General features: G+C 43.7%; 1 protein-coding gene across 1 annotated transcript in view; it reads right to left on the minus strand.

The window, feature by feature from the left end:
- The window catches only part of LOC310791401 (paired amphipathic helix protein Sin3a-like), a 32,778-nt gene extending 10,870 nt beyond the window's left edge, over window positions 1-21,908 (minus strand). The window contains exons 1-16 of the mRNA XM_083653097.1: window positions 21,769-21,908; window positions 18,851-19,097; window positions 18,180-18,371; window positions 16,472-16,578; window positions 13,944-14,262; window positions 10,376-10,627; window positions 10,066-10,218; window positions 9,671-9,826; window positions 8,722-8,808; window positions 6,352-6,470; window positions 5,929-6,139; window positions 5,336-5,452; window positions 3,865-4,103; window positions 2,537-2,720; window positions 1,214-1,811; window positions 634-803 (exon numbers count right to left, since the gene is read on the minus strand). Of these exons, the coding sequence (XP_083509223.1) occupies window positions 634-803; window positions 1,214-1,811; window positions 2,537-2,720; window positions 3,865-4,103; window positions 5,336-5,452; window positions 5,929-6,139; window positions 6,352-6,470; window positions 8,722-8,808; window positions 9,671-9,826; window positions 10,066-10,218; window positions 10,376-10,627; window positions 13,944-14,262; window positions 16,472-16,578; window positions 18,180-18,371; window positions 18,851-19,075 (3,129 nt within the window). The 5' untranslated portion in view covers window positions 19,076-19,097; window positions 21,769-21,908. The remainder of the gene's footprint in view (window positions 1-633; window positions 804-1,213; window positions 1,812-2,536; window positions 2,721-3,864; window positions 4,104-5,335; window positions 5,453-5,928; window positions 6,140-6,351; window positions 6,471-8,721; window positions 8,809-9,670; window positions 9,827-10,065; window positions 10,219-10,375; window positions 10,628-13,943; window positions 14,263-16,471; window positions 16,579-18,179; window positions 18,372-18,850; window positions 19,098-21,768) is intronic.
- Window positions 21,909-22,301: the final 393 nt, after the last annotated feature.

Genomic DNA, 22,301 nt, shown 5'->3' on the forward strand with positions numbered 1-22,301 from the left:
GGATGTCACCCATATTCTCTCATAAGTCCCCCAAGTGCCAAAATACCTACTAAAAACTCGACAACATAATCTGATAACCAGTAAGTAGATTTTTAAAGTACTGAACTGGATTTTGATGAAGGCAAGGGAAAATAGATGCTATGATTAATGAGTGGCTTGCTATGGTGTAAAAGTCTTGAGTATGCTGCTAAATTTCAAAACTACACAAATAATACATTTAAAGCATGCCACCATTATGTTTATTTCCATATTTAAATAATGGTTTTCAATTTATTACGATTAAACTGTCATGTTGAATGCTGACTTTTTCATGTACTAATATTATTTATGTTATTTCATTGTAGGGATGTTGAAAATCAAAAAAAGAAAAAAGAAAAAAAAAGACAACCGACCCTCATGAACCGATCGATCATTGATACTTTTTTTTTTACCGTTTAACTGATAGTATTAATCAGTTAATGTTGAAACGGTCGGTTATCAGTTAAACGGTTATCGGTTGACATCCCCATTTCATAAGTGGTAGACAGTCATTGGACTCAAAAGATGTCAAAAAAGGTGGGACCTTTCTGGTGACATATGACATCCAGTAGCTGGGTGCTCAATCACGTTCAAACTAAGCTTTGATGTACTGACCTGCCGTACAATACTCTGGATGAGCTTGTCCATGGTGAAGCCAATGTAGGCGTGGATGGTGAACATCTCCCTCAAAGAGTCTTCGTACTGAGCTGGCTCCATGTTTCCGTCCAGAAGGTTGCGGACCATTTCCAGAAAGGCGGAGTAGTACTCCTCCACATCAACATCCACTGCAAGGACCATTTTAATAGTATAGAGAGACAAAGTGAACGTCACTTCCTGCTTCAGCACTGTACCAGAGATTTTCATCCGCCATGTATTCTCCCATAGACATTTCGTAAAAATGCTTATAAAAAAGAGTTTTACTGGTTCAAACCAAACGGTTCAGCTAATGCTATAACCGGGAGAGACCATAGAACATTTCACTCGGACCAAAACTTTATATAAATTATAAGGTGTAAACCAAGGCTGTGTTTTAGGATTAATATCAATGTTGTTGAGGATTTGAGCACATTAATCGAATATACTTACAGTAGAATTATGAACTCAAAGTATTAAAATATCGTCTAATCTAAACTTGACAGGCTGGGCGGGGGGGGGGGGAATCCGCCAGTTTTATCGAATACATTTACAAACTTACGGGGCTCCTTCATCCTCAGTTGGATTGCTGGATTTTCATTCTTCTCCCGTTTGAGCCCCAACACCTCTCGTTCCCACTCCCGCTCGCGGGCCTCCTCCTCGATCTGCCTCTCCGCTTGGCCGTAGATACGCAGCAACCGCGAGCAGAGGATCTGGTGAAGACGGAGGAAGATGTACCAGTAGTTGTTGACGTAGAAGAGGTTATAGGCTTCGTCCACGCCCCGCAACTTCTGGGCCCCCGTGTTGCTGAAGAGGAGCTTGGATTTGGACGAGCTGCTGTTGCCTGGCAGGCCATTGTGCTTCTTGGCGCCGTCCTGGTCCATCTCCATGTCCTCGTCGTCCTCCTCCTCCTCCTCGTCCTCCTCATCTTCCACGTCGGAGAGCTCGCCCCGCCGTGCGAACAGCATGTCGGGGACGAAGTGGTGGATGATCTGCTTGATCTTGTACTTGTCTTCCTTCTGGATGCCCACCTGCCTCTTGACATGGTGGATGATGAGGGCAGAGGCGTCCTCCAGGATCTGGCTGTCGTCGTAGGTCAGGGTCATGTGCGGGCCGCTGGGCGGCGGCGTGGCAGTGTCCTCTGACGCCCGCTCCTGGCGCTACAGGAACACAACGAGGAGCAAATTAATCTGAGGCATTAAGCGCTTCACATTTTTAAGAAAATATCTCTCTGACGTTTGAGAGCAACAAAGCACGAAAAGCGATAGGAGCTGCTGATTAAAGCCACATTTACATCAAATAAATGTAACTATGTTGCACGATCAATCAGAATGAACCCAAAATAATATCAAATGCTTTGTCTTCAGGTGTTGGTGCATCCATTTCTAAGGTTTAGATTACATACTGAGTAGGGCTGTGCAATAAAATCGATAGAGCAATATATCGGGATACTTTTTTCCACAATACTCTATCGATATTTCAGAAAGATATCGTGATATATCGCCATATAGATTTTTTTGCACAGCCGTGTGTTCAGTGACACAATAAGAATACTTTTTATTTCAGCGCGTTCAGTATAACACTCAACACTCGGTAGTTTTGACTCAATTTGTCCACTAACTTATCAATATAAAGTGATGTACATATTATTACACTACCTGGGTGTGGGAGTGTTGTATTTTCAGCTCTATTTTTACATTTTCAGTAAATTATGTTGAGTATTGCAATATATCGCAATATGTATCGTCATACAATCGTACCGCGACCCATGTATCGTGATACGTATCGTGAGGTCCTTGCCAATACCCAGCCCTAATACTGAGGAGCCTGTACATCGTCCTTATTTTGATACACTGTATCGATGTCCAAATGAACGTGTCCTTACCTCATCATACAGCATCTCAATTTCGTTGAGCAAGGTCTTTGAGCGAAACACTTTGGTGTCGTTCTGCTTGAAGTTGATGCCTTGGTGGTCGAGCGACTTCAGGTAATACTTCTCGTTCTGCTCCCGCCAGATTTTGTTGAAGCCTCTCTGGGCTTCTCTCCACTCGTCCTCTTTCATTTTTAATCTGAAAACGGTGACAACAAGAAAGTGCAGCACAACCTTTACGGGCGCTGAATGAAACAAAGAAAATGGACAACTTCTCAAACCTCAAAACTACAGAATCAACAGCAAGATACCGGGTTCATACTTGTTCGGGTTCGGGTTCATACTTACTTACAAAATAAAATTCAAGGATTTTTAAGCACTTTTTCAAGCACAATTCTTTTCATTTTCAAGGACTTCACGTAAATCAAATAATTAATTTTCAAATATAAATTTGGCCCAAAAGGGGTATAAAATTTGCATTATATTACATTTTGTCTTCAACTAGTCTCGGCTCCCAGACGTTTGGTGAGCTGCGCCACCAAACGTCTGGGAATTTCACTGTCAGAAACTGTCTGTCAGAGCCCGGCGAGAACGGCCGGCAGCAGACACGCCTACATTTATTATTAGAATTTTATTTGGTAGCGGCAATGCCATTTATCATAGTTCCAATATAGAGCAAGACACTGATGTGCTGCAAAGAGAGTTTATACCTGTTGTTTATTTTACAATAATTTTTCCTACCCGGAAGTGGTCCGCTTGCTACTGTGAGTCATCAGCAGGCTCCGTAACGTTAGCCTCGGGAGTCGAGTTTATCGCTGGGGAAAAGACCTCTAGCCGCCGGGGCCGGATGAAACACGTTCTATTATTAACAGGTTATGTTTGTTTCTAAGTGATTAATATGTTTCTCCGCAAACGCGGCGATGTTTTGCGAGACACCCGTTCTGCATGAGCGTCACTGCCCCCAGAAAGCAGGCCCGCCCACAACACTCATGATTGGTTCTCCGATGCAAGGCTTCCAACAGCGCCACCTAACGTTATGCAAAGATTTAAATAGTAATATTCTCAGTCTTACAGGAGTGAAACGGATTAAGACTGAGGGCTGAGTCTAGTCTTCAACAAGTTAATTCTACTATCAACCTTGTGAATGGGACAGGAAAATATTTGTCTAAAGATTGCGTTTGAGCGGTGATAACAAGTTTGAGGCGGAGAATGGCTTGAGGAACAAAACAACAGTACTTTGGTCAAAATATAAGACGGTGACAGACAGGGTTATGTGGTTCATTTGAAATTCCAGGACTTTTGAACTGTGACAAGGTAAGCGAGTAAAGAAAATCCTAACTCACCTCTTGATCACTATGGGGACGGACGCAGCCGGGTTCCTCTTGAGCCCGTCGATGATGTCCTGGGCCTTGTCTCCGTATATCCTCTGGATGGCCTTGCGGTGGATGACCTCGGAGCAGCCGCCCATCGTGTTGTCCAGCCTGAAGCGTAGCTGCTCCTCGGCGGACATGCGAGAGATCCTCCCCTGCACCGCCTCCAGGGCTCGTATTGTGGCCAGGTTGCTTTCCAGGATAACATCCAGCTGAAGGGGAATGAGATTAGGGATGCAACGGTATGAGTTTTGGACGGTATGATAACCTTGGACAAAAATACCACGGTTTCACGGTATCGCGGACCATTTGTGTTTTTACAATAGCCGTAATATTCCCATACGGCCGACGTCGTCTTTTTTTGCACAGCCGTGTGTTCAGGGACACAATAAGAATACTTTGTATTTCAGTGCGTTCAGTAAAACACTCAACACTCGGTAGTTTTGACTCAGTTTGTCCACTAACTTATCAATATAAAGTGATGTACATATTATTACACTACCTGGGTGTGGGAGTGTTGTATTTTCAGCTCTATTTTTACATTTTCAGTAAATTGATTGAGTAAATTGATTGTTTCACGGTATCGCGGACCATTTGTGTTTTTACAATAGCCGTAATATTCCCATACGGCCGACGTCGTCTTTTTAGATGAGGGAAAGTTCAGGGGGGTCCTTGCGGCTCCTCTCTACTGTGCTCTAGTCTAGGTAGGCATGCAGCCAGGGGGAGGGGTCGCGTAAGCTGCACTCTGCAAGCGACCTGAGCACTTTGTTTTGGGGAAACGGCTGATACCGTGGGGAAGGTATGACGGCAAATTTGAGTGGTTTTGATACCGTGACGTTTTCAAACCGCGGTATACTTTCAAACGGTATACCGCTGCATCCCTAAATGAGATCACACCAGAGTTATCGTTTCTCCCAAATCAGTCCCGTCAAATTGGGATGTCATTGGTGACAAGATGATAGGATTATTTTAAGTTTGTGCCAATTGTGTATGTTGCCGCTCTCCTTTATTCCTGCTAGTCTCTGGACACAGTCAACATAGTTGGGAGATATCAGCCATTTGCTGCAGTTCATTCTTGTACAACTATTAAAAAATAACTTCCAGAGCATTGAAAATTGTCTATATAATTCTATACGTGAGGTTATCGTCACTACATTGTGCCCGAGGTGAGTGTTTTCAAAATCAATGGTTGCATTATGCTACACTCTGCTTAACGGCAATCACCTGACATCAACAGGGAGAAACGGACATCTCCGCCTGTTAGCTGGGACGGCAGTTAATTTACAGCTAGGTTGGAAACCATAACATTCCTTATTTTAACGATTAACAAAATATAATTTATATACAGCATGTATTCCAAAATGTTTGGGGCAAACGTATACTATCAATGCATGTTCTCATCTTATAAGCATAAGTAAACACTAAACAGTAGAGTATTTCTCACCTCAAAGCGCTCATCCTCACATCTATAAATGTGCTCCTCATACTGGGTCTTCTTGGAGCTGACAAACGTCGAATCCTCCGACCATGATGGAAACGACACCCACGTGTCATTCAGAACCTGTAATAGTCCGTGATCTTGTTAGAAAGTTATCTTTGTTTAATAGACAAATAGGTATTTCATGATAGGAATACTTTTCTTTTATCCCCTCTCTCTTTTTCTGTTATTTTTTCTGATACCCCCCCCCCCCCCTCCTCCACCAATTTCTGCCCAATTGCACTTGGCCAATTTCCCCCCTCTGCTGATCTGGGGAGAGCCGTAGACTAGCACCATGCTTCCTCCGACACATGCGCAGTTGCCAGCCGCTTCTATTCACCTGACAGGGGGAGCTTCACCGGCAGGACGTAGCACGTGGTGGGAGGATCACGCTATTCCCACCAGTTGCCTTCCACCCCAACCAGGCGCCCCGACCGACCAGAGGAGGCGCTAGTGCAGCGACCACGACACATAGGCATCCACCCACACACTCTACCGCTACACTACGCAGACGCATGATAGTAATACTTTTCATAGGCAGATAAGAGGTGGCGCCTCACCTCTTTGCACAGAGGGGTTCTCCCTGTGCACTTGGGCTGCTGGTAGCTCTTGGGCAGTGCTCTGTAGCTGGACCCCAGCCTCTTGCAGGAAGCGTAGTCGATCTCCATGGCGATGCCCTCCGTGGCACGCTCCTTGGGGAAACTTTCCACGTGGCTGGACTCGCGGTAGCCCAGGAAGTTCTTGAACCATGTAAAGAGCTCTGGGAATTTTCTGGGAATCATATCAAAATATCAGTCAAACTGCTGCTAGGACTAGCGAGGCTTGACAGATAGTTTGAACAAAAACACTGCTAGCCGATATTTACCAAATTACATTGGAATATCAGTGCTGGCTCATATCCACAGACATGAGTGAGTTTTGATCATAAATCGATTAAATAAGTATCAACGGTGACGTTTTCTGATCTAAAATTGTGAGCTCACCCAAGGAACGGGATGACCAACTGCACCAGTTCAGCATGGGAAATGACCTCCTGGTTGAAGATGAGCAGACACCGTAAGAAGTTGTCATACGCCTCGGAGCTCCGGAGGGCTTTCTTCACCTGTTCCAAAAGTTTTCAATGACAACAAAAAGTTATATAGTCTGGTAGTTTCAGTGACCGTATCAGTCATCTCATCATAACACTACATTGTACTTATGACCATCAATCTTCCTTTCATTACAATACTAAAACTAAACAATAATAATAATTATAGCTGCTGTGCAGCAATGGGTCGTGGCCGGGCAAGTCTCAAGTCTTTTAGCTATAGTCCAAGTCGTGTCTCAAGTCTTTAGTCACAAGTCCAAGTCAAGTCTCTTATGGATGAGTTTTCTGTCATCTGCTGCATGCAATCCAATCTGCTTAGATTAGAACACTGCCGTTCATGACAGGGCTGGGGCAGAAGGCAGCAGGTTAAGTACATGGCAGTTGAACACATCACCCACCCAGTCCTACTCAGCCAGGAAGGATGACATCATTGATGACATCATCACTGATGACATCACTGATGACGTCATTGCTCAAGTGACATCACATCATTAGGTAATTAGGGCAATTACGATGCTCTTTAGGCTATACATGAGGGCAGAATTCAAAATACTGTCAAAAATTCAGTTTTTGAGATACAATTCTTAGATTTTGTACACTTCAACTACTCTGACAGCAAAATCTTGTCAATTTTTTCTGTGGAGATTCAAGCTTTATTTAGCAAGAATTTGCATTAGCTGTTTAAAGTACAATTTACAGTAAAACATTTTGATGCACTGTGGGCTCAATTTTTGATCTATCAAAAATCTGTTTGATACTTTTGTGGAGGACAGTCGATGCTGGAGTTTGGTGTCGTTTGAAGAAAAAATGTGGGAGGAGTAGGGTTTAATTAGTTTTACAGTTTTTGCAGCTTTGCGGTCTTTAGACTTCATAATTGGCCATAGGTTGCAGCGTACAAAAGTTTCTCCTCACTTGGGCACACATTTCGGTGAAAGTGCCAAAGCCGTAGCCCCATATGCCTGATTTGTTATGAATTTTCAAAGTTTGAAACTTTAGACGGTCACTGTAGCGCCACCATCAGGACTATTGGCGCCAAACTCACGTCAACTTAGTTTGGCATGGGACTGGACCTTTGTGCAAAGTTTGGTTTATATTCATGCATGGGAAGTCTGACTTCCTGGGAGAAGAAGAATAATACAGGCAAATACAATAAGTGGCCCTGCCGCTTCGCTGGCCCGGCCACTAATGGCTCATTTCCACCACATTTTACAGCCCTGCACAGCCCGTCACCACTCGGCTCTACTTGCTTCAACCCGATGGACGTTCTGCTTCAACCGCCGTTCATCTGCCCCCGCCCACACCTGGTCGTCATAGCGACCGCATATCTGCCCTCCGCCCATGTTCCGAAGTAGGCTATAACATATAACGTTACAATTAAATCCATACACAGAACTTTTAAACTGTTTATGAAATACTGGTGCCTCTAAATGACCTACAGAGTGTGTGTGTGTGTGTGAGAGAGAGAGAGAGAGAGAGAGAGAGAGAGAGAGAGAGAGAGAGAGAGAGAGAGAGAGAGAGAGAGAGAGAGAGAGAGAGAGAGAGAGAGAGAGAGAGAGAGAGAGAGAGAGAGCAGTGCTGGCATGACCACAGTCCTTGATCCTGGCCTGAGCAGCCAGCTCATAGCATCACAGCATGTTGGGCGGGTGTTACAGTGTACATGGGCAAATGTGACAATCGACCAGGAGAATGGATATCACTTTGTTGTTAGTCAAAACTCAAAAGCGCTGCGCGAGGGACGGGCGTGAGGGACGGGGGTTGCGCTAGAGTGAAGCCTCTACCCCCGCGGCCTCTCACCAGGCAAGACCCCGGCTTCACCAAGCGCCTGCGGCCTAGCGGAGCCGACGCAGCACTGAACTACACAAGCGCTTCAGAGCAGCGGACTTTTGGACAATTGAAACCACCGCGCCGATTTTATTTCACCAGAGGCGAAGGCAGCAACAAAAAAGACTGATGGAAAAGCATAACAGAAGATAAGGTAAGCCCCCCACTAAACTCGTATGCAGCGCTGCATTGACAGTCAGTAGGATAGAGAGTAAACACGATTCTGCCTGGCCAATCAGTCGTCTACAATGTTTTCACGTCACCGTATGAACCCGGGTTGGCAGAATAGAACCCCGACGAGGCAGGTACCAAAAGTAGCACGACTCAGCCTCAAATCTAACCGGGCTGGGCCGGTTTATACCGGTGGGATGAGACCATTTATCGAGTCGAGCGGAGCGGGACCGCGCTACTAGCTGCGGTGGAATTGGGCCATAATAATACTGACCTTTTCAAAGAATAGGTTTTCAGTGCCTGTGCTGTGCTTGCCGAGGTCAGCCATGGCATGATCCTTTCCCAACATCTTGGGTTTCTTCTGCAAGGGTGAAAAAATGACACACAACAAATAGTTATAGTTAATTAAAAATAGTTAATTATAGTATTTTGATATATATAATAATCCAAATGTATTCCTAAATGTTGAAAATGAAACAAGTTATTTAATAATTCCTAAATATGATATATAAAGAACCCAAAACGCTCGGTTACAATGGTATGGGCAATGGCAGACGCTGGCCGTTGCCTAGCAACAACACATCGGGTGGATAAATTGGATGTTGTAATGTGACGTTACCGCACCAGTATTATATTATATAATGTTACTGGACAAGCGGAAATATCCAGTAAGCCTGCTTGTTGTACAACACCAGTGTTGCCAGGTGGGAAATGTTGAATTATGGTACCTGAGGGTCAAAATTATCATTTTTGGAGGGAGATTATCCTACCCGAGCAGTGGCTTTTTCTTCTATGGCTTTCCGGCCCTTCTTCTTCTTTTTGGTGTTTAACGGCGGTTGGTATCCAAATTGTTGCATTGTTGTACAGCCCACTACTGGATTCTAAATGGACTGAACTAAATTGAACTAAAATAAAGTAAAAAAGACCCATCCACTTCCCATTCTACTAGCAGTCTCCTTGCGTCTTCCACCACTTATATAGCCTCAGCCCCGAAGAATTAATGACCTCACTGATGACATCACAATTGCTTGAGTGACATCACTGATGACATCACAATTGCTCAAGTGACATCACTGATGACATCACAATCCGTCTCTCTCTCCCTCAGTCCCCCCCCTCTCTCCCTCAGTCTCTCGTGTGTGTCACTGATGACATCATCAGTGATGTCACAATGATGTCACAATGCCTATGTATGACATCACAGCAAGAAAAGCGGTTTATACCTTGACAGGTGGTGTGGTTCCCACTCCAGAGGGTCTCCTGATTGGCAGCCCATTCTGGTTAAGCCTCTGCTTGTTGTTCAGCAAGGGTCTCTTCACTGTGCCGCCATGGTCATTACGCACCGACTCTGCCCTGTCTGCCGTAGTCTTGGACAGCAGCTGAGCACAGTGTTACACACCATCATTTCAACAGTTAGATAAGAAGATTCAACTTGAATGATCCCTACAGTTAAAATAGGCTGTTACATCAGCAAATAGACCATTACATCAAAGAAAATAATTTTGAATAGATACAAGAATTATAGAAAATGTCATGTCAAAATGTCATTGAATAAAGAGCCAATTTAGTCTGTGTTGAAACGGGTCATGTCTCAGAGTGTGTTGACTGGGACACTCACCACTGAGCTGTTGGCATCTGGCAGGAACTGTCCAAACTCTGACAGCAGGTCTTCCTGGTTCTTGAAGAGCCGCGCCACCTTAGCGTAGACCTCCTGCTCTGTCAGGGCCGGGGTGTAGTTGCCCCCGGCCTCTTTAGCATTCCGCTGCTCCTTCTACAAAAGATGACGGTAAGAAAGAGGTGGTGAAGCTCATGCATCCTACCGCCTCGTCTGCACCAGTTAGAAAGTTAGAAGTTAAAAGCTATCATCATGGTGGGTACTTGTCAAACCCTGAATCTATTTTTATATCGGTGTGTGTGTGTTCCCTTACCTGGTAGGTGTGCAGGATCTCCAAGAAGTTTTTGTAGATGTCCGGCTGGCCCTGGAAGCGGTTCTTGATCTTGTTGACGTAGTTTATTGCGTGGTTAAACTCCACAGGCTGGTTGTTCTGCAGCGGCGGCCCACCAGAGGGCGTGCTGCTCACTGGGGTGTGGGACTGGACTGAAGGGGAGCGGGGTGAGGCGTACGACGGGATGGAGGGGTTGGGCTGGCTGGTGGGGGTCAGGGCTGGAGACTGCATTGGCTGTTGGGAACCAACGAGTGCAGAGGCATCAATTCTGGTTAGGGGTGTCACGGTACACAAAAGTCACGGTTCGGTACGTACCTCGGTTTTGGGGTCACGGTTCGGTACGAAAACGGGGGGAAAAAGCAACAAATCCCAAATTCTGTTTTTTCCCCTTTGAATATGTCTGAATTCTGCTTTTTACGCTATTTTTACCATCAGAAATAGTGTCTAATATGTGGGAATGAATAAATGTCCACTATTTAATAAGATCTAGGCAATCCACACAAAAAGGTTTTACTCTAGAGCAGTGATTTTCAAAGTGTGGGGTGCGTCTCCCTCTCAGATGTCTGTATTCCAGCTGTTTGACAGGGCAAAGGCATTTCCCCCCACTTTAAATCTTTATTGTACACAAGTTTGTAAACAGAGCGCATGTGTGGAGTAGCCTAATATTCCCACCAACCCCTCCCCCTGTTGTATTTGTTTTATGTAGCATTTGCTATTGATGTGTTTGATGTAAGCACTAATTTGGAATCCGGCCACTAGGCGGCAGTATTTCTTTAGTCAACGTCAAAATACCTACATATTCAGTAGAAGAAGAATAAAACGGCAGAAGAAGAAGAACTTAGAAACCCTGTTGAAAGATATCCCCAGTCTGACAGACAACAGGGTGGGTTTCACTTTCCCAGTAAGTACGGGAAAGAACCCTGTCAGCGCCTTAACGTTATTGGATGTGAGTTATGTTTAGCATAATATGATTACGTTCGGGCATCTAATGGATTATTGGAACATGACAAGGAGTCATCGCCTCTTCCTCACCGCAGCTTGCTTGTCTGCATCCGCAGATGTCTGCTTGAGTCTGCTTGACCGCATCACTCATCCCACGCGATGTAAGTTGCTTGTTTACAAGTTAACAGCTTTGTCAGTGTTATGTAACGTTTAGCCGCAACGCGCAACTATAAAGGACTTTGTCGCGGCTACGTAACGTTACATTGGCAAGCTTACCTCGTTGGCTTGATGTTGACAGAATTTGCAAAACAGCTTATCGCCACAAAACGTCCCATTCTGTGAACGCGGATTTCTATGGCCCTTGTGTTGTTTTGGTGTGTCTTCTTCTGTGGCGTTTAATTCAATTGCATTCAAACAGCGTTTAGGTACTTCTGGATTTGACGTATTCGTCGTGTCGTATCACGTACCGTGAAACGACGTACCGTGAGGCCTGTACCGTAAACTCACGGGACGAATACATGTACCGTGACACCCCTAGTCTGTCCAAACTTTTTACCGATCTAATATGAGATGCAGAGAAATAATTATATATTAATAGCCGATGTGTTTAGAAGAGCATTCTCACTCTTGCTGTAATCGTTGTGGGATTATTACACCTGAGAGACAGACAGACCTGGAGAGAACTCAATTTACGGTAAAAGTGTGGATTCCTCAGTGAATCGATGTGGAAGACGCAGCTTGTTTTGAAACACGTCATTGAAAGTAACCTCATGGTTTCATGACAGCGGCTGGAACACAGAAGGAGCATGACTGACTGGCTCGCTGTAGTCTGCACAGGGCAGGGAGTCTTCTCCCGTCTGGTCAAAGCAGAGGGGAGGCGGGGGTGTGGCGCACGTGTGGAGCTGAGTTTATCACAGAGCACATCTCGCACGCGGGGGGAGAGGCGGACAGTGAGAGAGACAGTCAGTGCTGACAATGCACACTGCTTTTGCATTTGGAAAAGCCTTTCTCTAAATGAATGTTGTTCTGGCAGTGGCAGGAGCTTTTAATTCCTATATAATGCTGCTACAGTAACTACTTAGGCTACGTTAACATTGTTGCTTACCGCGAAGGAGGGGAAAAAAACACCATATTGGCAACACGTTTGCCAATTTAATATGCAAATTAACCGTTTGACCGACATGCTTAACCGACCAATGACGTTGTCGGCGGTTAAACGGTTAACGGTTAACCGTCGACATCCCTATCTGTAATATCTATCAAATTTAGTAAGGGCTCTGTCTGTGTGTCCCACACTGATGATGCCATCAGTGATGTCATAAATTGTGACATTATCAATGATGTCAGAGGCATTGTGACATCACACACACTGGAGAAAGGTCTTGTCAGTACACTTTTTAGTTGTCTGACATAAGAGCTGCTCTTCTCTGGATACCTGTCTGTGATTTTAACTTTGGCTTCAATGGGTAAGTGTTTTAGGCTGTGTTACTTCTGTCTGCTATCTTTGTATTCTAAAAGTAGTTGCTTTTAGGCTAGTTTTTGTCTCTGAGTGAAACTCTGGGCAGCTGGTGGATTGCTCTCAGGTGACATCAAGCCCAATCACCCCCCTGTGAACGACGGGGGCTGATTGGATAGGCGTGGCTTGTAGCCCTGATATAGTCTTGCTGGAGAAAGGTCTTGTCAGTACACTTTTTAGTTGTCTGACATAAGAGCTGCTCTTATGTCAAAAAAAAAACCTAACCTAAACTTGTACCACTAACCTAAACTTGTACCACTGTTCCTTCAGAAGTTGTAGTTGTCATAGACTGTGCTCCATAGTTGATTGCTCTATTGCTGACAAAAAATGTGTTATTGTAAGTCGCTTTGGATAAAAGCGTCTGCCAAATGACGTAATGTATGTAACACACACACACACACATACACAAGAGACAGACACACACAGTCCCAGTGATGATAGCATCAGTGATGTCATAGATTGTAACATCATCAGTGATGTCAGACATTGTGACATCATCAGTGATGTCATAAGAGGTTGTGATGTCATCAGTGATGTCATAAAAGCAGTTGTGACATCTTCACTGATGTCATCATCAGTGATGTTATAAGAGCAAAATCAAGTCCCAGTGGGAAGACACTGAAAGAGGTGGGAGTCTGGCTTGGACAGCCATGGACAGCTGTATGTTGCCAGCTCCAGGACAAGTGATCCAGCATCCCTGAGGTATGCCATCAAGGAGCAGCCAGGGCGAGCCTGGTCAAGGTCAAGACCTTTGACCACAAAAATCTAATATAATCAGTTCACCCTTGAGTCCAAGTCGACGTTTGAGCCAAATTGGAAGAAATTCTGTCAAGGCTTTCCTGAGATTGGAAATGGCGTTCGTGAAGTCACAGTGACCTTGAACTTGAAAATCTAATCAGTTCATGCTTGAGCCCAAGTCGACGTTTGAGGCAAATTTGATGACTTTCCGTCGGGGCGTTCCTCAGATACCGCGTTAACGAACATCGGACGGACAACCCGAAACCATAATGCCTACGGCCTGGCTATCGCCGGCGGAGGCATACAAATATTCTATATAGGAAGCAGGTCCAATACATTTTCTTGCACTCTCACCTTGCTGGTTTTAGCTGGCGTGGACTGGGTGGGCATCGGTGGGGCGGTGGTGGTGTGCGGGCCAGCAGACAGCAGACTCTGGTGCTGGTGGTGGCTGGGGGGCTGGCTGGACGGTGCTCCGGTCAGGGGGAGGTCCCGGACAGAGATGCCGTGAGGCGTGATGTAGTGGATCTGACCCGGCGTGGTCACGTTCACCAGATCGTTAGTTTGCACCTCGATCTTGTAGCCCGGTGGCAGGAAAGTGTTGAACCCCATGATGAGGTCTGGATGGCCCTTGAAGAGCTGCGACACACGGCTGATCACTCCTGGGGTGTCTATGCTGTGGTGAGAGAGTCACTGAGTCAGCGTCTGAGTCACGATCAACTGGTTCGTCCATGTTCTAAAGCAGCGTTTCTCAACTGGTGGGTCGCGACCCAAAGGTGGGTCGTGGGGCCGTTTTGATTGGGTCGCGGATATTGAAAAAAAAAAAAAAATCCATATTTCATTTGAGTTAAATTCAGATTATTGAAACTGGATTAGCCTGACCAGTTTTACTTGTTTAACAAGCTGAAGCATATGCCCTGCCTGTAATTCAAGAGAAGTCTGCCTTTTCATTTCATATTTAATTTTAGTTCAATTCAGATGATTGAAACTGGATTAGCATGGCCCCAGTTTAATAAAAATGTATGACCAGTTTAACTAAAAAGCATATAGCCTGCCTGTGATTCAAGAAAAGTCTGCCTTTTTATTTCATATTAGTTAAATTCAGACTATTGAAACTGGATTAGCATGACCAGGTTAAATTGTTTTATTATTATTATTATTATTATTATTATTATTATTATTATTATTAACTTGTTTAAAAACATATAGGCATGTAATTCAAGTCTGCCTTTTATTTCATATTTCATACAGTTCAAATAAGACTTTCTGAGCATGACCAGTTTGACTTGTTTAAATTTAAAAACATATAGGCCTGTAATTCAAGTCTGCCTTATTTAAATTGGTTTTTAGCCCTAGTTGCACTTCTGTTGCACTTTTTTGTTCATTTGAGGTTTATAACAGTGCATGAAGGCATTGTGTATTAAATTAATGTACTATTTTTTGTGCAATAAATTTGAGTGGTTTAAAAAAAAATCTGAAATTTGGGTCGCGACTTCATGACAAGGAAAATAGTGGGTCCTGAGGCTACACCAGTTGAGAACCACTGTTCTAAAGCAAGGCTCGAAACTAAGGACGTCCCTGGGGCCCTACGCTTTATTTTAATTTGGGACATTCAAGAGTTGTTATTTAATTAAAAATATATATATATTTTCATTCATTTATCATTCTTTTTGCTCTTGATGGTGAACCTGTGGTCTGGTCTGTATCATAATGCTGAGTAGCGCTGGGCGGTGTTATCCTACACCGGGAACACCATTATTTTGTAATTAATAAAATAAAAGCACATATTCAGAGTTTCCATGTTGAAGTTATGCTACTAAATGATAGACACATACTAACAAGTAACATACTGATCGATAGATAATATGACAGTGGTTGTTTCAATAGGATTAATTTGTCCTTACCCACTGTGACAGCAATGTCCAGTAGAATCCAATAGTAACCCTGGGCAACATGCCAGTGAGTCTTTGCACTGCACTCATGTTAACTCTGAGTGTCAGTTTTAGGCAGTTTGACACATATCTCAGATTAAAAAGTGTTACGGTTTACAAATACCGTTCCAAACAGGAGTTAGTAGAATTGTAGAAGTTTCACTTTGTGTGAATGACTTTGAAAGCACGTAGACCCTCTAGTGACAAAAGGCGGTATAACCAGTACTGTATGACCAGGGTTGAGGAGGGACGCACCACCTGTGTAAAGAATGGCACTACCGTCCGTGACCCCTAACCCTTTTGCGCCGCATTTTTATGCCTGCCTAATATAATATAACGATAATGTATAAGGATCATGTAAAATATAATATATATTTTGGGACGGTCAATGTGCACTTTGGGACTGTTAAAAATAGGTCCCAGGACAGTGATGAAAAAAAGTTAGTTTAGAGCCGTGCTGAAGCAAACACTAATTTCTAAGCAGAAAAGGGTAGAAAGAAGGGCGTACACATCGAAAAACTTACAACAGGTGCAGGATCAAGAGAAAGAGGTCAAATCTACACACTGAACTGAAAGCTCCCAATCATTTTAATATCAATATCACACATAGATCTTTGTCAGGCACAAGTAACACATGCAAATGAGTATTACACTAAACAATTACATATATCAAACTATTACATATACAATACAATAATAATGAGCCTGGTAGCGTACATCAGTAAGGGATAGCAGCACATCATGAAAATATAACGTCCAATTATGATGATCCCTGAAAACTGATGTCGGCTCATTAACTATTACCGGAATACATTTCAAAGTAGCTTGCAGATATTGTTCTGCTATAAGTTACATGTGGTGAAAAACTAGACCACACAACTTGACACACATTCAACTCTGTTTGATTTTCTCCAGATGTTGAGGGGGAAAAAGGGCAGTAAAATTAGAACTGACCTCTGCGACTTGAACTCTTTCATGATGTCCAGGAAGTCGTTATAAACTTGAGGCTGGTTCCCAAACTGCAGTTTCACCTGGTCCAGATAGGACAAGGCATCTTCAACCTACACATAGATAGATAGATGGATAGATATTTTATTCAAGTGTCATGCACACAGGTTGCCCAGCCCGCATGGGCTTATAAGACACTAAAGACAACAATCTTCAATCTTGCATGGTGTGTAAACAATTCAACACAAACATACAGTATGTATGCATATATACATATACACACAGTATGTATGCATATATATACTGTACATATACACACTAGATACATATGCACAAACATACACATTATAGAACTCAAATCAAATATACAGCATATTTTTTCTCTTTTCCCAGGCTTTAGAAATACAATTGGCTGTATGGAATGCTCCCTTTCTAAAACATAATTCAAGTTTTTTGTAATCATGCAAATAAAAGAAATCATTATATAACAAGCTCATTTTTTCAAAAAGCACATGTCTAAATTCATCATACAGAGGACAGAAGAACATAAAATGAATCTCATTTTCAATCTGTTCTAGATCACAGAACAGGCAAAGTCTCTGTTCCTCAGGTACACCGCTAAACCTACCTGTCTCTATGACCCTTTTCCCACATGCGCTTTGTACCGCAAAATGACCGGTACGTGGTCTAATGCCTGCATGTGAGAAAGGCGCCGTGCCGGTATAAGCGCGACCCCGTCGTCGCGGAGATTTCACCACTTTCCAGCCTGTCAGAAGAGCGGTATGCGCTTTAGCGGATACTAGTGAGAAACGGGTGCAGTTATTTTCCGCGACACTCTCATGGGCGAGGTGTACACACGTTGCTTAATGTTCCAGCGGGCATAATCTAATCATTCGCGCACATTAAAGCAAACTGGCGAAATGATCTTGTGATAATAAGAGCAGTAGCCTATGTCAGCTTCATGTGTGGGTGTGCTGTGCTGATTTTCCCCTCTCCTCTCTGCTCGCTCTCTGGCCACAGTCCGTCCTCCTCCTTCAGTCACAGCCCGACAGGGCAAATGCATGAAGCGAAAGTGGAAGTATTTTGCTTACGTTGCCGACAGCGAAGGCAAGCCCGGACACATCAAATGAAGCCAGTCTGTAAAAAGTGCTTCAACGCGATGCAGGTGAACGGATAAACAAGCAAACTTATTTCACCATTCAGAGTTTTGCCGACACGTCACTCCCCCACTCGCTCTGCAGTGCCGCCCCCCCACCCCCCCACCCCCACATACAGGCAATTTCGCTGATAGATTCCCACATGCGCGAGCCGAAGTGTGAAGGGAAATGTCCGATATTGACTTACAGGTAATTTTCCGGTACGCATGTGGGAAAAGGGCTTATGGCAAGAGGCAAGGTACCTGAGCGTAGCTGGGCACAGAGAGATCTTTGTGTTTTGGATAGATTTACAAAATAAAATCACTCGCTGAGAAAACATTTTTGTCTCATTTCTAGGTGAGAATTAGACTGAGAATTTGTCTTCTGTATCCTTTGAAAGCAGCATCAAACATAAACTTAGTCTAGAATTTGGTCAATACTAGACTATGCTAAGTAGTTGCAAGTTCATAGTTGTTAAAATTCAGGTTTGGTAATTTTTTTGTATACCAACCAACTCGGCTGGCATTAAATTTGCTTTAGTGTATAATATACGTTTATATGTGTTAATGGAGAGTCACCTTCAGTCGCTGAAACTGCTGCTGCTGTCCTTGGGTTGAAGTCATGGGTGGATGAACGTGACTTTGGACCACTGCAGGGCCCTGGGGCTGGACTGCTGGGCTGTGTGAGTGGGGCCCCACATGAGGCGCCGAGCTATTGGTATGTCCATGTACATGTCCGTGTCCACTGGAGCTCTGAGGCATTGTGGGTACCTTTTAGGAGGAAACATAGTGGCTTTTAAGATCTAAAATAAAACATAAATCGCTCCTCAGAATGGCTACAAATGGCATTTCCAAATTAGCAATAAATGAAGCAGTCCCCCCCCCCCCCCCCTTTTTTTTTAGAATAACTCATGGGCATGGCTCACCTGCCAAGGGATGGTAAACTAAAAATATATATAATAATAATAATAATATACATTTTGCATAGAAATATGTCACCCTATCCAATTGCAATGCAATTGTGTGTATAGAATCAGGTCCTGTCCATCTAGATTTTGAGTTTAAAACTTTTTTGGCTTTTGATGGCCTCCATCTTGCTCATCAGATGGGAATAACATTAACTTTAAACTAGATAAAAACGCTACAGCTTTGTGTTGAGCCAGCTTAACAGGGAAGCAATCAAGCATGCAATGCCATTGTTTAGTCTGATTTGATGTCAAGCCAAATACACTACATTCATCGCAGTGTACCTGGTAGCCCTGTGGGAGGGAGTACTGGATGCCGGTGGAGGGCTGCATGTTGTCTGCGACCGCCTCTATCACGGTAGGGGGCGGGGCTGAGGCTGGGGGCGGGGCCGGGGCGAGGACACGCTGCTGGAAGCTCTCTGCAGTACCTGGAAGTGGGAGTCGACGTGACTGCTGCTGCTGCTGCTGCGATGCAAATATTGGTTCCTGGTCCTCCACACGTCTCTTCATTGTATACTCATACTCAACAGGGCTAGAGAGGACGAGCACAGTTAACATTAACAGGGTCGTAAAGTAAGGCTGGACATTATTTAGTCTGTGAATTCTAATTAACATTTTGTTTACTCTCCAAATAGTCAAAAAATGTTTCTTTTGGAGAGGGACAGAATTAGGTTAGGATCACAGAACTTGAATTTGACTTATATAAACAATAAAAGAGAGAGCTACAAGCTGTCAAATCAAAAGTCAAAAATATTCGGTAGAAGGTGCTCTTTGGTGCGAATCAAAGAAGGAAAACAAAATACAAAACTTAAAGAGCCTTTTTGTTCAATTATTCAATTGGTGAAAATGTTAAGTTTGAAGTTTTGTGCTCCGTGTGGAAGGCCAATGAATTACAAGGTCTTCCTGTTCCTTGAAAAAGCCAATGGAAGGAAGAACATTCAGTCCCAAGACAGCTGATTTCTTCATGTAGGCTATGTTTAATGGCTGCCATGTTGGCCAACCCTCTCATGCAAAGAGATTTAAAATCTCACTGAGATTGATGAGACTGATCATTTAACCACTTCAACCAACCCTGACTACAACAAACTTCAAGAAGCTAATTCCACAATCCAATTGGATGAAATTATATTTAGTAAGAAAATACAAAGCAAAATGCAAACAGCCACTTTCCCCAACATTTTCTTTTTTGCCTCAATGTATCTGTGTTATGTAAGAAGGAGCTAATCAAGAACCAAACGCCAATGTCAACCAATGTCACAGGAACATGCCACAGTAGAATGAATCCAAGAACACAGAAGTCATCAAAACTGACTGTGTACAAATCAAGAAGGAATCTACAGTATTTCTTAATATGTATTAGTGTGAAGGGCAGAGCAACTGTCTAATGGCGGTTGGTTAGGGACTGTCACTAACATGCATACCGGTATATAGATATTACAGTCAATGGCATAGATGTACAAGTAAGTACAACATTCAATTGTATGTCAACTGTAACATTACACTCAGAATGTTTTATTAATGAAGAACTCAATTGTAACACATAATGTGACTGTCTGGATCAGCCCATTAGATTCCCTGTCATCTGATGTTATTAGTTATTGCTGTAACAATGATGTATTATATCATTGTTGTCACAGCAATAACTAATAAAATCATATATATAGGCTAAATAAATACACACGCACACAGTGTAGGAATTTAGGGGGGGGGGGGGGGGGGAGTTGCACCAAAACACACACACACACACACACACACACACACACACACACACACACACACACACACACACACACACACACACACACAATCACTTAAGGAAGGAACAGCGTCCGGACATCTAAACTCTTTTCAGGTTCATTGTTCATTGAAAAAGAATAAATATAGGGGGGAAATATTTTATTTTTTTCTCCTTTGAAAAATGTAACTTATTGACGTTCCCTAACCAACCGTCATAGCCACCAGTCTATGGTCATATTTTGCTCAGCGGAGCTGCGGAGACATTGTGCTGCTTCGCCCGCTCCCTGCACCACCAGTTTGGGACAACAGAGAGGCTGAATATGCGCTCTCGAGTCGCTGAAATCGTATAATCCGAATGTCTGTCGAATATCAAACCGACAGACTATTTTTTTACCGAATGCGAAATAAATACGACAGACAGACAGCTGACTGACGCAAAAAAAAAAAGAAGGCTAACATTAGCTACAGTAGCTGCCAGGCGACAGAAACAGGCACGTCTCGTTGTAGCCCAGCCTCATCCCCTCCCCCTCTCTGCTAAACACTGAGCTAAACACGCCATCCGTTTTCAGTGAGCTAGCTCGGTTGGTCCGACAGCTGACGTTGGCTTTCGTCCGCGCCCGAAGTATCATGGCAAACAAGCTAAAGCTACATGCAGACCAGAAACAGCAAAAACGGTCCGCGTGTCACCACCATCAGCGGGTTATCGCTAACCGTTAATGAACGGAAATCTTACTGATTAATGTTATCGTTAAGAAAGATCCAAATGAGCTGGACACTGCTGGCACTGGTACTGCTGTATTAACAAGGGAGACGTGGTCGAAAAGAAAACAGCCATACTTTCACACAGCTGGCTAAGCGTTAAGACCGCTCAGTTTGGAATATGTAGCTGTTACAATGTAACAGTTAAAATTGTTACTGCATTGAGCGCGAGACTAAAGAACGCTAGCACATAACGTTGCGTTAAACATCGTTATGGCTACGTTATGAGAATAGTGTGATAGAAAAATACTTCTGTCACCCTGCTGCCAAGCAAACGGCTATGCTAACACTAACATTTATCATGCAACAACTCAGCGACACACGTAATATACAAACTCTACTAGCAGCATCAAATTAATAATGTCAGGTCAGTCACTGCTTAGCGTTAACGTTAGCCTCTTGGCTAGCTAATCATATAGTCGCCGCTGTTAGCTGGCTAGCCTCACTTGGGCATGTTAGCTTGACTTAACTTACTGACGTTGCAAGCTAACGTAGCCGCTACTCATATTTCACAAGTTCTTTGCTGGAGCCCCGAAAACACACGAAAATGTTTAAGCCGTCACAAAAACGTGGCCAATGTTACCCCGCTAGTTATCTGTTCGGCAAGGTTATGTTAGCTAACGTTAACTAAATGCTATCTTAGCACAACAACCCCCATCGGCACTGGGCTAGGTAATGTTAACGCTAGCTAACACTAGTTAACTTACCTCGCAAGACTGCGACCAGCAACAACTTGACACACCAAAGCGATGGAGCCGAGACCAATGAACTGCCGTTCTTACATTCACTTGACTGTATCAAAAATATGAAGTTCGGTGAAGTAGTCTCAAATGGAAATGTCAAAAATGAATTGCCCGTACTGGCTAAGTCGCTAACAACAATCTATGAAGCGGTGTGTTCCTTGAACATAGAGGCGTGGTTCTGAATGAAGGCGGGCTAGTCTCCTCCCAAGCTGAATTACGATTGGTCAGCCATCAATGAAAACAAATACAATTCAGTGTATTATGGTCTCTCACCAAGTACAGCATATTTGTCTGCACTCTGCACCACAGCTACATGTTGCTCTTTTGACAAATCTCATCCTAACTAGCACAACAGATAACGTCATCCTGTGAATTGATAAATGTCAATACTAGATCCAGGCTGCTCTGAAGGGCAACTGACAACTGTCTGGAAAGACAACTGACATGGAGGAGACCCCACATGGGCTAGAATTCCATGGCAGCCATATTCAAGGCTG

Source organism: Poromitra crassiceps (genome assembly GCF_964638095.1).
Source record: "Poromitra crassiceps genome assembly, chromosome: 16".
NCBI lineage: Eukaryota > Metazoa > Chordata > Actinopteri > Beryciformes > Melamphaidae > Poromitra > Poromitra crassiceps.